This window comes from Mustela putorius, unplaced genomic scaffold, assembly GCF_011764305.1.
Source record: "Mustela putorius furo isolate JIRA1106 unplaced genomic scaffold, ASM1176430v1.1 tig00000281_pilon_pilon_pilon, whole genome shotgun sequence".
In the NCBI taxonomy this organism is placed as follows: Eukaryota; Metazoa; Chordata; class Mammalia; order Carnivora; family Mustelidae; genus Mustela; species Mustela putorius.
This window is the reverse complement of record NW_025421343.1, coordinates 19230766-19246428: the sequence shown is the minus strand read 5'-3', so window position 1 is coordinate 19246428 and position 15663 is coordinate 19230766. Positions and strand designations below refer to the sequence as shown.

At 38.1% G+C, this 15663-nt stretch overlaps 1 protein-coding gene across 6 annotated transcripts in view; it reads left to right on the top strand.

Annotated features, from left to right (window-relative positions):
- The window catches only part of MTA3 (metastasis associated 1 family member 3), a 214257-nt gene that overhangs the window by 93935 nt on the left and 104659 nt on the right, over nt 1–15663 (top strand). For all 6 annotated transcript variants that reach the window (XM_045079170.1, XM_045079166.1, XM_045079167.1 and 3 more), the window contains exon 4: nt 11791–11917. In XM_045079170.1, coding sequence (XP_044935105.1) covers nt 11791–11917 — 127 coding nt within the window. The remainder of the gene's footprint in view (nt 1–11790; nt 11918–15663) is intronic.

The window sequence follows — 15663 nt, the reverse complement described above, 5'->3', positions numbered from 1 at the left end:
CTACTAGGTGTGTAGTGGACATGATAAATTTTATTTTTTTGCATCTTGAATATTTTCATATTCCTGTAAATCTTGTGTTGACTTCTGGTATGTACTCAAGTTACGTGGAAACAGTTTGATCCTTTTGGTTGTTTCATTTATGACCTAACATATATTTGTTAGTGGACATTGAGCTCTGTCTAGATCTGAAATGTTCCCCATTACTTAGGCAAGACCTTTCTGTGTACTCTACTCAAAACACCATCAATTATGAGTTTTTCAAGAGTAGCTGTTTGAGAATAAATCTGTTAGGGCCTCGTGTGAGTACTGGGCTCTATTTCCTCTGATTCTCTTGGATTGATCTTTTCCTTGGCTTCTGGTAGTTTCCTCATGTGCTTTCACTGATAGGTACTGTGCTCAAAGATCACCCCCTGCAGTCTCCAGGTTTTCTCTGTTCTCTCTCTTCTGTATTCTGGTTGCTTTGTTCTTCCTGGTCTTTCAGCTTTGCCTCCTTAACTCTGGGACTCTGCTAGGCTTTGTCTCAGTTTCTCCTCCTTGCACCAATGCCTGGAAATTCTTGAGGCAGTATGTATGTAATGTTAGGGCTCATCTCTTGTTTGTGTCCTGTCTCTCAAGAATCACTGTTCTTTATTACCTGATGTCCAGTGGTCCAGTGTTAAGAAAACGGATATTTCATGTCTGCTTTCCTCTTTTTAAATTATTCATTTTTAATTGTTTTGGTTGCTTCTGGTGGAAGGGTAGATCTAGTCCCTGTTAAATCCTTTGTTTGGAAACAGAAATTCTAGTTCTTTAAAACAATTTTTTTAAAGTCAAGGTATTTAAAAAAAACGGAATGGGTAAGCTGTGCAGGTCAGTACATTTTCTATAGGTGTATACATTTCTAACTACCACCTGATCAAGGTAATGAAAATTTCTGATACCCTAGTAGGTTCTTTATGCCCATTCCTGGTCATTACTGCTCTCTTCCTCCCTACGTAGTCACTATTCTGATGTCTATCTACCATCTGTTAGTTTTGCTAAGTGGAGTTTCTCCAGTATTTGCCCTCTTTGCTGACTTTTCCCTTTAGCACCCTGTCTGTAGGATCCATTGGTATTACTGCTTATTATTACTTATTTTTTTCTCCAGCCCAGTAGTATTCCTTCTCCTGTTGATGGACATCTGAGTCGTTTCCAGTTTTTGGTACCTGTGACAAAGCTGCTAGGAACATCTTGTACAAGTCTTTTGGTGTACTTAAACTCTAATTCCTCTTGGGGGTAAATACCTAGGAGTAGAATTGTTGGTTTATGGGGGTATCCATTTACTTCAATAGATATTGCCAGAAAATTTCCCATAGTGGTCGAATCAACTTTTACTTCATTTGTGAATGTATAGGAACTCTAATTGGTGTATGTACTTGATGAGTTTTGGTATTTTCCGTCTTTTAAACTTTCACCATTAGGGGTCCATGAGTTTTCTTTCAGTAGGCCAGAGCCGTCATAGTGGGTTGAGTAATACGAGGGCTGGGGTGACCGACCGTCTTGAGGGGTTCTCTGAGCAGAAGACTTTCAGTTTTAAAACCAGGACAGTTCCAGTCACCGTAATGAGGCTCTCTGCTGATATAGTCAGCCTGATGGGAAGGTAGGAGTAGGTAATTCCCATGGTCTCCAGAACGTCAAGTAGAGATAAGGCCTGGGCCAGCCTGTGTTCTGGACCCACCCCAACCTCCTGTCTCCTTTCGGTCTCCCGTAAGCAGTGTTTCTTCACAGAAGCTACAGAAGCTTTTTCTGGCCCTTCAGGCTGTCTTAGTTAACTGTCATGTTGTTGGAGCACCCTACAGAATTTTAAAATACTTAACCACACATGAAGGAATATATTCTTACCTGTAATCCTGGGTCATCTCTAAAATATCAGGGTAGGACTTTTATGTCTTTGAAACAGATATCCCCAGAACACATTGGTAGGTACATCAATAAATTTTCTGTCTGTCTGTCTGTCTTTCTTGCCAGGAAAGAAAGAATAGGTGAAATAAACAGCAAGGCTAATCTTTAGGAGATTTTTTCAGCCACAAAAGTTTAGGTTTGATTCCAGTGATGATTGAATGCTATTGAGGGTTTTGTTTTTTGTTTTTTGTTTTTTTAATCAGAGCAGAGGAGAAGTGTGAGTTGTGTTGTAGGAAGATGCTGGCTACTGTGTCCGTAATGATTTGGAGAGGATGGTAATCTGGTGGTGCTGGAAAATTTGGTTACTTCTGATCCTTTTGTTTCTTAAGTTTAAACATTGATAGCAAGTAGAAAAATGCATGGTGGCATGTTAAGGCTGTATAAAATTCCAGATGGACTTTGAATATATTATAAGATTGGGCAGCCTTTGCCAGATGCAGTGTTCTTTGAATAAATAAATGTAAAGCAGAAATAGCTTAAATTTCTGATGGGATCCTAACTTGCTGTAGAACAACTTATGAGTCATTATATCATACAATGTGAGGATAAAATTTGTGAGTTTTCTTAAATCCAATAAAGTAAAAAAACTCTTTCTTTGGGCAGTTTTTATTTTTCTTTTCAGGTTAGACTTCCGTTAATATTTCTTTGGCAGCAGTCACTCATTCCTGAGTACCTTTCAGGGAGGTCTAGAGGACGGCACAATGTAACACTACATTGTCATTTAACTCTTCCACTGATTCTCTGATGAGCATATAGCAGAGTTTTTCTGGAGATTGTATGACACGCGATGGTACCATTGCGCTCATGATGATGGGTTGTGTGTTTGTAATTTGTATTTTAAAGAGCTCTTCATTTTTTCTTATTCTTTCGTTTTATTTTTTTAAAGATTTTGTTTATTTATTTATTTGTCAGAGAGAGAGAGAGAGAGAGAGAGAGCGAGCACAGGCAGGCAGAGTGGCACGCAGAGGCAGAGGGGGAAGCAGGCCCGATATGGGACTTGATCCCAGGATGCTGGGATCATGACCTGAGCTGAAGGCAGCCGCTTAACTGACTGAGCTACCCAGGCATCCCAAGATTTCATTTTAATTTCTAATACAGTATTGGTAGATATGACCCGTATAAGCCAAAGCTCTTTGAGGTCTTTGATAGGATTTAAGAGTATAAGGGATCCTGAGACTAAGAAACTGTCATAGATGTTCTTTCAGAATAACATTTTCAAATTAGTATTTTATAATAATGATTCTTAACTGAGGCTCAACTGGCATGATTCACCCCACAATTTCTCAATCAGGGTCTCCACCAGTGGGGTCTAGGTAAGTTTTTGTTTGTTTATAAAAAGTAAAAATGGGTGTCTAGTTGGCTCAGTTACTGGAGCATATATGACTCTTGATATTGGGGTCGTGAGTTTGAGCCCCACACTGGGTGTAGAGATGACATTAAAAATCCTAAAAATAAAGAAGTGAAAACATTTTAAATTTGTTCTAATTTTAATATGATTTTCCTTCTTAAATAGGAACTGTTGTTTGAGGAGATAGGAATTGTTTCCCAAAGATCAGATAGGAATTGTTTCTCAAAGATCAGTTTAAAATTCACTTAAAAATGGTAGTAGCAGCTTTTTAATTTAATACTATGTTCGGTATGGTGCTAAGCAATTTATGTGCATTATCTTAATCCTCACAGTAAATGTAAGAGGGAAGAATTGTGTACACATTTTACAGATGAAGAAACTGAGGATTACAAAAAGTAAATAATTTGCGCAAGGCCACGGAACTCTGGACACGTGTTACTAGAATTTGAATTCAGGTGTGGTCCGAAGCCTGGTCTCCTCCACCCTGTTAGATCTTAAAAGAATTGTGAAAAGTGGAGCCCTTTTGAACAGTAACTTTTTGGTAGCTTACTTTGTGCAGTCGTAACGTTGCACATCTATCCTTGTGGACACTAACCTGAGTGTTACCCGATAATGCTTACCTGGCCTATTATTAACATTTCTTGAAATCCCATCTTTTTTTATCCTTTAAGTAAAACAGCATGGGTACAAAGATAAATAACCCATTTTTGTTCACAGGGGCTCAGAATCACGTGACTATAGTGTAAGGCATTCTTTGACAAGTATCTTAAGCTATGGGTGTTGCTTTGTGGCAATGAGGAGGGGACTCTGCCACGCGGAGGTTGGTGAAATCTAAATGGATCAGGTACCAACATCTCAGAGGCTTCTTCCAGGTTTACATTTGATCTTCTTACTTCTGATAACTTTTCATTCACTCCAACATTCTCTCTTACTTATCTCATGCATTACTTTTTTTAAAGATGTATTTGTTTACTTTAGAGGGAGAGCAGCACACAAGCAGGGGGAGGGGCAAAGGGAGAGGGAGAAGGAGAGAATCTCAAGCAGACTCCCCGCTGAGCAGGAACCAGACAGGAGGCTCAATCCCAGGACCCTGAGATCATGACCTGAGCCAAAATCAAGAGTTGGCCGCTTAACTCACTGAGCCACGTAGGCTCCCATCATGCATTTCCCTATAGAAGCATTGGACACTTAGTTCTTGCCTGATTTTGATCTCCCACGCTGGCCCACTTTTCTACTTTGCTCTCCCCCTTTTTTAATATTCAAAACCAAAATTTATTTGTATATTTATATATATGTATATTTATTCTTATATATTTCAGAAATTGATTAATGCTAGAATACCAGTAGAAATTTATATTTTTGCAAGATGATAGAGATGAAGACAGGATACAGGTTAAAGAAATGATTATTAACTGTAGTGGTTGTTGCCATAAAGGGGAAAAAAAAAATTTAACACGGATTAGAGTTTAGGTACAGACAAAAGAAAGAAGCGTTTTCCTCCTGTTGGGTCCTAGTCACTTTTTATTTTGAAGTATTTTTAGGAAGCAGTAAAGAGGCAATAATGTAGTATAATTATGAACCTCGTAGCCAGCTTTATCTTCTCTTAATATTTTCACATACTTGCTTCAGATTTTTATAGTGCCGTGTATATCCCCATTCCCTTCCTAGTTTCTCCATAGGTGAATTGATGTCTTAGCTCTGGTGTGCTTTTTTCATTCATGTTTTTATATTTTGCTATATATGTGTGTATTTTTATAGAACACTTTTTGTATTTTAGAAAATGTTATTGTACATATGTATCTTTCTATAGGTTGCTTTTTTGCTTATCATCAAGTTTTTGAGATCCATCCATCTTGGTACTTGGATTCACTTGTCCATTTTTAGCTACTGCATAGAATTTTATTACATGACCGTACTGAAATTTGTCTATTCTTCTTTTGGCCTTTTGTATTGTGTGTGTTTGATTCCTTGTCTTTTTCTCTTTTCTTTTCTCTCCTTTTTTCTTTTAATTTTTTTTTCTTAACGGCCCAGAGCAAGGTCTTTTATTTTATTTGTCTTTTTTTCTGTTTGTTTTTTAACCATCATGCCCTAATTTCCTAGGGGATGGGTTCCAGCAGTTCAGGCTCCTTTCCACTGGTTCTCACAAAGTGTGCTTGTCTAGGTGGCACAGGCTGAGGCTTCAGTTGAACCAAAGTACCTTTCTCTTTTTCTTTTCCTGATCATTTTCCTTCATGCAGCTCTTAGAGTGCTTACTATGTTCAAAATGCACCTGCATGCACCTGGCGAGAATCTTGCCCTGAATGGCAATGCCGATAGCATGCTGGGCCATGCTGTGGACTTTCCGGTTTGCCATGGTAGCATTTGTGGGGCACTGCTTTTGAACAGCACCTGTTCTCTTGGTGTCACAGTACACCTTTCCTGTAGATGGGCATGTGTGGCAGAAGGAGCAACAAACACCCTGTGTTCTGAAAGGCCTAGAGAATTTAGAGCAGGCCCCTCTCCTGTCCCGTTGTGTTGGACATGTTGGCGCTTTACCAGAAGATGGCGGTTTTGCTGACCTTTTGCATTTTAACATTTTTTTTTCAGGTTTAGCTTTTTTCCTTTCTGGTATAGTTGACATACCATATAATTCTTTTTTTTTTTTTTTCCAAAAAAATGTATATAACTTAGTAGCTTTTCGTATATTCACAAATTTGTTTAACCGTAACCATTATTTAATTCCAGGACATTTTGATCACTCTGCAAAGAAACCCCTACCCATTAGCAGTCGCTGATCAGCTTCCCCCTCCACCCATCCTCTAGCAACTACTCATTCACTTCCTGTTGCCATGGGTTTGCTTATTCTGGGATTTTCATATAAATGGAATCATACAATATATGGCCCTTTGTGTCTTTCACTTTCATGATGTTTCATTTGGTATAATGCCTCAAGGTTTATCTATATTGTAGAATGAATCATCAGCACTTCATTCCTTTTTATGGCTGAATAATGCTAGTCTGTGGTAACTATGTTTAGCTATCTGAGGAGCTGCCAAACTGTGTAACAGAGCAGCAGCACCATTTTACACCAGCAATGCACAAAGATTCTGACTTTTCCACATTTTTGCCAGTGCTTGTTATGTCTTTTTGATTGTAATCATCCTAGTTGGTATGAAATATCTCACTGTAATTTTGATTTGCATTTCCCTAGTGACTAATGATGTGGAACATCTTTTCATGTACTTACGGGCCTTTTGTATATCTTCTTGGAGAAATGTCTTTTGAAATCCTCTGCCCATTATTTAATTATTGTTTTTTTTTCTTTATTGTTGAGTTGTAAGAGTTCTTTATATATTCTGGATATTGGACCCTTATTGGTACATGATTTGCAAATATTTTTTTCCCATTCTGTAGGTTGTCTCTACTTTCTTTTTTTTTTTTCTGTTTAAGTAAGCTCTGTGCCCAACGTGGGGCTTGGACTCAGAACCCCAACATCAGGAGTCACATGCTGTACCAACTGAGCCTACCAGGTGCCCCATCTGTACTTTCTTGATAGTGTCTTTTTAAGTACACTTTTAAGTACAAAAATTTTAATATTCAAATTTCTATACATACATACATATATGACGTATATATCTATCATATATATTTATATGTATATATGTATCTATATACGTGTGTGTGTGTATATATATATATTTTTGGGGGGTTGTTTAGGCTTTAGGGTGCCATAGTGAAGAAACCATTACCTAGTCTAAGGACGTGAAAAGCTATACCTGTTTTATCTAAGAGTTTTATAGTTTTAGCTCTCTCTTTTTTTTGAGAGAGAGTGTGTGCACGAGCACAGGAGGAGGGGCAGAGAGAGAGGGAGAGAGACTGCTGGACCTGATTTTACAACCCTGAGATCATGGCCTGAACCGAAATCAAGAGTCAGTCGCTTAACTGATTGAGCCACCCAGGCGTCCCAGCTTTAGCTCTTAAATTTAGGACTTTGATTCATTTTGCATTAATTTTTGTACATGGTGTGAGGGTGAAACTTTATTCTTTGCATGTCGTTATCCACCTGTTCCCAGGACCATTTGTAGAATTTTATTCCTCTGGTGAATTGTCTTGACACCCTTGTCCAAAATCTATTAACCATAAATGTATGGGCTTATTTCTGGAATCTTCATGTATATGTCTATCCTTACGCCAATACCACATAATCTTGATTATTGTAGCTTTAAAAGCTAAAAGTATGAATCCTCTTAAATTTGTTCTCTTTCAAAACAATTTTGGCTATTCTGGGTCACTTACATGTCCATATGAATTTTAGGGTTTATTAATTTTTATGAAAAGGCAGTGGGAATTTTGATAGAAGTTGCACTGGATCTGTAGATAAATTTGGGGTGAATTACCGTGTTAACCATAGTAAGTCATTCAATCTGTGAACATAGTTTCTCTGTTTATTTAGGTCTTTAATTTCCTTTAGTTTTTCGTATGAAAGATTTGTCCTTTGTTAAATATTTTTCTAAGTATATTTTTTTCTGTTGGTGCCATCATAAATGAAATTGCTTTTTTAATTTCAGCTTTGGATTATTCATTGCTAATGATGGACATGTAACTGATTTTTCTTTATTATTTGCCTCTAAACTACCAAACTGTTTCTCTTCATTCAGGTAGTTTCCTGAAATCTCCATTGTCATAAAAATCCTTCTAATTTTATTCAACTTCCTTATTCCTCTTTTGAAGGTTTTTTTTTCTTACTAGACAAATGAGTTGCATCAATACTGAGCTATTTTTGATCCAATAATTTGGTTCAAACATTTGGGTACTTGTTAAAAGCATCTTCAGACAAATGTTTAACTGCCTGCTTTTTTGTACTGCCTGTGCCCGCTAACATCATCATGGGCTGATACTCCATTAAAATACAGACATAGGGAAGCTTGGGAATAACCTGTGGAGGACTCTCCTCCTCTCTGCTTTCCCCCTCCATCCCCCCCAACTAATATGTAAGAATGAGAATTCTGAACTATTCTGAAAAACACCCAATTTCAGTTAAGTAACTAGAATCAGTAATGGCTACTCCTTCCCTGCATTCTTTCCCTTACTGTGCAGGTGCCTAAATTCTTCATCACTAGCTCTGGTCTTGTATATGTTACATGCCAGTTCTCTAAAGCTTTGCCTGAGTCCCTGATTGTCATCTACTACTGAAAAGACTGATCTCCCGGGGCGCCTGGGTGGCTCAGTGGGTTAAGCCGCTGCCTTCGGCTCAGGTCATGATCTCAGGGTCCTGGGATCGAGTCCCGCATCGGGCTCTCTGCTCGGCAGGGAGTCTGCTTCCTCCTCTCTCTCTCTCTCTCTGCCTGCCTCTCTGCCTACTTGTGATCTCTCTCTGTCAAATAAATAAATAAAATCTTAAAAAAAAAAAAAAAAAAAAAAAAAGAAAAGACTGATCTCCCATATCCCAGTGTCTTCTTGCTAATAAACTGTGGTGAAATTATCCCAGCTGTAGAGGAAGTACAGTAAAAAATTTGGTATTATTTCCTATCATTGTATAAAGTATGTATAGAGTATAGGACTTCTACTTTAATAACTTTTGGAAGGTAGCAAATTTGATGTTCCATCAAGCTTGGTAAAATGGTTTTAAAAAATTATAAATTTTTAAAAATGGTACATGTACCATGTACCAAATTTCTGATGATGATAATTCTATTAAGTCTTTTAATTTTTTCATTGTCTAAATGCCAGTTTTGCCACTGTGGTCATTTCATGTTTTTAGAATGTTAATGGTTGGGAATTGTTCCTATTCAGAAGCCTGTGTTAATTTATGAAAATATATATATGGAATTTAACACTAGTAAATTTTGAAGGTGAGTTTTAGGTGCTGTTTGGTGATTTCTTTCTTTGGCTCGGTTGCATGTCAGAGATTCTAGTCCTTTTTATCCTGTACCAAGAGGTTGTGTAAGAGACTAAGATTTGCTGCGATTATTTGTAGAGTTTGTTGGAGTTTTGGTTCCGTAGGGTATGCATTAGAATTCAGTTAGTTGTGTTTTACAGGACAACAATTTATCAAATACTCATTAAGTAAGGAGTATAATTTTGTGGGTGCTAATAGAGCTAATGCACCAATAATTTCATTGATCTTCACTGGTGAAATGTCTGTGGAAGTATCTGGCCGTTTTAGTGTTGGGTTTCTCTTTGAGTAGTTTATTAAAAAGAGTGTTCGAAGAACTTTAAGTCACTTTAGTCTAAGTGAGTCTTTTTTTTTAAGATTTTATTTATTTATTTGACAGAGAGAGAGATCACAAGTAGGCAGAGAGGCAGGCAGAGGGAGAGGGGGGAAGCAGGCTCCTTGCTGAGCAAAGAGCCTCATGTGGGCTGGATCCCAGGACCCTGAAGCTAGGACCTGAGCTGAAGGCAGAGGCTTAACCCACTGAGCCACCCAGGGGCCCGTAAGTGAGCCTTTCTAAATCAGTTTTTCAGGTTCATTTTCAGTTGAAAGTTTTAAGAATTTGGAAGTATTGTAGAAAAGATCTGATACTTAATCCCATTCATTGCCCTTACACAGTTCAAAAACACTGCATAATTAGAAAATTATATATGTGATAAAATCTCATTTGTGGTTCTGGGTCTGTAAATGAGAATTTACAAGAATAGTGAGAAGCAGAAATATACCTCTGTGTGTGTGTGTGTGTGTGTGTGTTGTCCATCAGCGCCCCAAAAGTAAGGCCTCTGAATCCTAAACTTAAGCTCTTCCTACATAAAGAGCATCCTACCCCTTCGACTAGTCTTACCATCTGAGTCGCCCCCACTGCTATTCCCACCCAGCCTGGCCAGGTAAGGCTGCAAAGGGAGGATCTGTGAGCCCCTAGAGGTATTATATTAAGAAAGTTTTGTGTCTAAAATTACTTAGAATTATATTTGTAAATGATACTTGTTCATATTTTTCTTTACTTTTTAATTTTTTTTATTTTTAAAGATTTTATTTATTTATTTTAGAGAGAGAGAGAGAGAGAGAGCGAGCATAATAGGGGAGAAGGTCAGAGAGAGAAGCAGACTCCCCATGGAGCCTGATGCGAGACTCGATCCTGGGACTCCAGGATCATGACCTGAGCCGAAGGCAGTTGCCCAACCAACTGAGCTACCCAGGAGCCCTCATATTTTTCTTTAAAAAGATTATTAAATGCAGTGTTTTTTTCTTTTTTTTTTTAAACTTTCGTGAAATGTTGCTGTCTCCTGTCCCTTGCTTCCAACCCTGTTTCTCAAGGGCAAATACTTTGAATTGTTTCTTCTCTAATAACTTACGCTCACTGCTTGTCTCTAGCATCTCAAATAGTGCCTGTTTGGGCACCTAATAAATCTTGGTTGAATGAATGAAAGATTATTCTTACTCTGTTTCCAGACTTGATAAATAGTTTATAATTTACAAGTACAATTCTAGGTTGATTATCATTTTTCCTCTTGAGTAACATTTCTCCACCATCTTAGGTTAGAATAGTGTTGATATTCATATAGAATTCCACTCTGATTCCAGATCTTTGCATGTGACCTATGTTTTCTTTCTGTAAACTTCTGTGATCTTATGTTAGCACTTAAAAAAAAAATTAAGTATGCTGGAAATTCAGTGTGGATGTGCCTCTCTTTCAGTAAGGGCAAATGTTCTTGAATCATTTCTTTGATAGGTCTTTCCTTACTCCCTCTCCCCACCAAAAGAGATGAAGAAGTGTGTTTTCACTATTGCTGTCTTTCTGAACTTCATGAATTATTTTTATTATATTTTATTTATTTTAGCTTTCGGGTATCACTTACTTATTTCTTTGTCTTAGTGTTGAAATTTCTGGGAGATTTCCTTAGCAGTACCTTCTAATCCTTCCATTAGCTTTTTGTGTGTTATCGAATTTTAAAAGTGTTAACCCTATTTCTTGTTTTCCGATTAATCTTTTTATTTTTTTTACTTTCTGGCTATTCTCTTTTTTAAATAGAATATTCCGGGATTTAGTTAGAGTATTGTCGATAGACTTTCAACCTTTCCTGCTGGCTTTTTCTCTTGCCCACCCCTCTTTCTCACAATACTTGATATCTTTGAGGTCTAAGTCACTTCAAGCTTTGGGCTTGCCTTCTCCTTGCATCTGTCTGTACATATATAGATTATCTCTTCCTTCTCTTGGCTAAGTTTGCACCTTTTTTTTTTTTTTTTTGCATCTGCTTTCCATCCTCTAAAACTTTTTTTTGGCTGATTCTTCTATCGTTGTTTCCACTTTTATTGTCATTGAAATGTGTGTGCATTTTAATTGCTATTTGGTGTGGTTTTATGGGGGAAGAGGAGATAAATGCATATGTTCCATCTGCCATTTTAAAATTAGAGTTCTTCCTCTTTGTTTGTGGCCCCAATTCATGTAATTTTATGATTGTAATGCAAATGACAAGTTAGATATGTAAATTTAAAATAAAATAATGAAAGATGGTTTGAAGAAAATTTTGAGTGAAAAGTTAATCTGTCTTGATGTCCAGATAGATAATGTGCCCTGTAATAATGCATTCTTTGAATTTTATTTGTGTAGAAGAAATTGAGGAAGAATCGGAAACCACAATTGAAGCCGACTTGACGGATAAACAGAAGCATCAGCTAAAACATAGGGAGCTCTTCTTGTCACGCCAGTATGAATCTCTGCCTGCAACGCATATCAGGTAAGAGCACCTTAGAGGCTGATAGGAAGTATTCAGTAATATCGTGGCAAAGAGAAAAAACACAGAACAGCCTTCTTTGAAGCATTTCTAAATTTGCCTCATGATCTTGCTCAACTTGGTTTACTAAAGGCATCATAATGGGATTTTATCTAGGAAATGTATAGTGTGATTACCTTATTAAAGCCCTGCAGGTGTTCTATAGTCGAGTGACCTCTGCTTGAATCCAGACTTTCCCAATCCACATGCATGCCTCTTCGCATCCTGCAGAAGAGTGTCCCGCAACCACCAGGAAGTGCTGGTTTTCTCCAGTTCCTAGAATGTTACAGATGGGGGCATTAGAATCCTAGAACTAAAACACAAGATCTGGTTCCCAGGCGAGTGATTCTTGACCTTGTAGAATATATGGCCTTTTACTTTCTTTGGAGGATCTCTGGGATGAAAACTATATTTTGTATTACTTAACTCGTTTCTGCTCTGTACTTTGATGGGAAGCCAAAGTGAAAAAATTCTGTCCCTGGTTTGTAGTTTTGGGGGTTGTGGAGGAACGCTGGTGGCCTTTTATGAAATGTGCTGGTGGTAACATTTAAGCATACATATCTTGGAAGACTAACAAAATGTTTGAACTCAAAAGGTAGGCAGTTACTGATTGTCAAGGTCAGGTCAGCTTCAGAAAGTAGTTGGCATTTATTCAACCTCAGAGAGACAGTGGGGCGAGCCTGGCGGCCTGCGGGTGACGGCAGGGCGCTGTGTGCGAGGGAGGAAATTGTCATTGTCCGCCTCAAGTTACTGCAAGTTTTTCAGCTTTTGTTCATAATCTTTACTTAATTCACCTCTCTACTAGTCATGATTATCTTAAAAATGGTTTATCTAGGGGTGACTGGGTGGTTCAGTGGGTTAAGCCTCTGCCTTCAGCTCAGGTCATGATCTTGGTCAGGGTCCTGGGATCGAGCCCTGCATCTGGGCTCCCTGCTCAGTGGGAAGCCTGCTTCCCCCTCTCTCTCTGCCTGCCTCTCTGCCTACTTGTGATCTCTTCTCTGCCAAATAAATAAATCTTTTAAAAAATGGTTTATCTAGAGAAATATGGTATATTAACTTTATTTCAAAAATTAGCCCCCTGTCTTCCCCCCAGTGTGGGTATTGAATCTGTCTTTTTTGGCCTAAGTCAGGTTTGGAGACTTACTTAAGCTGTGATTTGGTCCTTGTATCACACACACACACACCCCCACGCACCCACCCAGTTCCCAGGACTTTTGTGCATATTTCTCTTTTCAGAAATGGATGCAGAGTTTCTAAAGCAGAAAATGTATGACAGAGATACTGGAATTCCTCGTGCTCCAAATCTTTTCAGAAATAATTTGATCTCAGTAGTTAACATGACAGCATTGCTGAAGAAGTTTTAAATTTTTTTTTAAATTTGAGAACATTTTAAATATTTATTTATTATTTATTTAAATTAAATTTAGTTAATATATAGTATATCATTAGCTTGAGGGGTAGAATTTAGTGATTCATCAGTTGCATACACTACCCATGCTCATTACATCAAGTGTCCTCCTTAAGGCCCATCACCCAGTTACTCCATCCCCCTCCACCTCCCCTCCAGCAACCCTCAGTTTGTTCCCTATTGTTAAGAATCTCGTATGGTTTGCTTCCCTTTCTGTTTTTATCTTATTTTATTTTTCCTCCCTTTCCCCTGTGTTCATCTGTTTTGTTTCTTAAATTCCACATATGAGTGAAATCGTATGGTATTTGTCTTTCTCTGACTAATTTCACTTGTAGATACCCTCTAGTTCCAGCCATGTCATTGCAGATGGCAAGATTTCATTCTTTTTGATGGCTGAGTAATATTCCATTGTGTGTCTATACCACATCTTCTTTATCCATTCATCTGTTGATGGACATCTGGGCTCTCTCTATACTTTGGCTATTGTGGACATTGCTGCTGTAAGCACTGGGGTGCATGTGCCCCTCGAATCACTATATTTGTATCCTTGGGATAAATATTAATAGTGCAGTTGCTGTTTCCCAGAGTGGCTGCACCAGCTTGCCTTCTCACCCAACAGTGTAAGAGGGTTCCCCTTTCTCTGTGTCCTCACCAACATCTGTTTTCCCTGAGTTGTTAATTTTAGCCATTTTGACTGGTGTGAGGTGGTATCTCATTATGGTTTCAACTTGTATTTCTCTGATGCTGAGTAATATTGAACATTTTCTCATGTGTCTATTAGCTCTTCGACTTTATTAGGTTTTTTAGGGAACACTGTGTTTCAATTGGCTAGAGTTGGGCTGCCTGGGTGGCTCAGTGGGTTAAGTAAGCCTCTGCCTTCAGCTCAGGTTCATGATCACAGGGTCCTGGGATCGAGTCCCGCATCGGGCTCTCTGCTGCTCAGGGAGCCTGCTCCTTCCTCTCTCTCTCTACTTGTGATCTCTCTGTCAGATAAATAAAATCTTTTAAAAAAAAATTGGCTAGAGTTAGTATATTCTGTGTGACTTGGGTCCTTTGCTGGAAAAAATAATCATGCCAGGTAATGTAGAAACAGTCAGTTTATCTACCAATGGGGTATTTCAAGAAGTAGGAAAGTAAGCTAATTTTTGTTCAAATCGATGGAACATGAAAACATATTTCATAATTTTCTTAAAGACGTAGATAATAAATGCCGAAGAGCCATACGCATTTATTACTTAATTGGAGGAAGCTAGAATATAAAGATTCATTTTAAACTCAAGAAGTAATGTGGCTAGTCATAAGAATCTTGCCAGAACGAGAATCTGACAAATGGTTTTAAAAATGTATCCAAAACATGCAAGTACATTTTTAATTTACCATCCTGATAGCTTAGAATCTGTTTATAAGTAATGTTTCCTTTAACAGATTGCTTGGAATGGAAAAACTAGTAATGTGTTTTTCATCATCCATAAAAACTGAGACAATATATTGAAATATAATTATTAGGACACCTCTGTGTTGAACACAGAAATTACATAGAATATAGGATCATTCATTCAGTCACTGTTGAACATGTTTTCTGAGTATATTCTAGATTAAGGCATTTACTAGGTACTTAATAAGTTAAGATGAGGTCCCCATCTTACAAATTTAAGGAGTTTATCGGGTGAATTTACTGGCAATTCTTTTGAATTATGATGCGTTATAAACATTTGGGGCTTTTAATTTTTGTTGTTCTGTTCTCTAAGTTGAGAGGGAGTAGTACAGAGCCACAATTTGTCATCTGTGGCTTTCATTGCCAAACAGCTGAATGGGGTTAGGGGCAGTCTCTGGCCAAAGCACAGAGCCGTGCTAGCCAGCCCTCATGCTGATGTAAACAAGTGCACATTGGAGTGATCTTCACATTTTGCTAATGTTGAAGTCATGCCCTATCTATTTCTGCTGTAACAGGAGAAAATTACTGAAGCCCCATTGTTCTTTGGCAGCAAAGAGGGGTAATTTGGTGAATACTGGCTTTTTATTCTCCAGGGACATTATCAAGTGCCCAGAATTTCCTCAGTGGCATATGGAACGTAGGAGAAAACCTGACTGAGGCATTCCTAAGGTCCTTTGTAGTTTGTGAGCCACAATACTCACTGGATATTGTAAGCATTTCACAGTGGCATGGAGGCAACTCTTTGTTCCTTCTGATTCCACTGGCAGAGAGGGAGAGTCACCAGGACCAGGACGGTTCTGGATAGTTAGGGATTTACTTTGTGTTCGTGAGCTAGGTAGGACTTGAACAATGAAAACATCTTTGGAA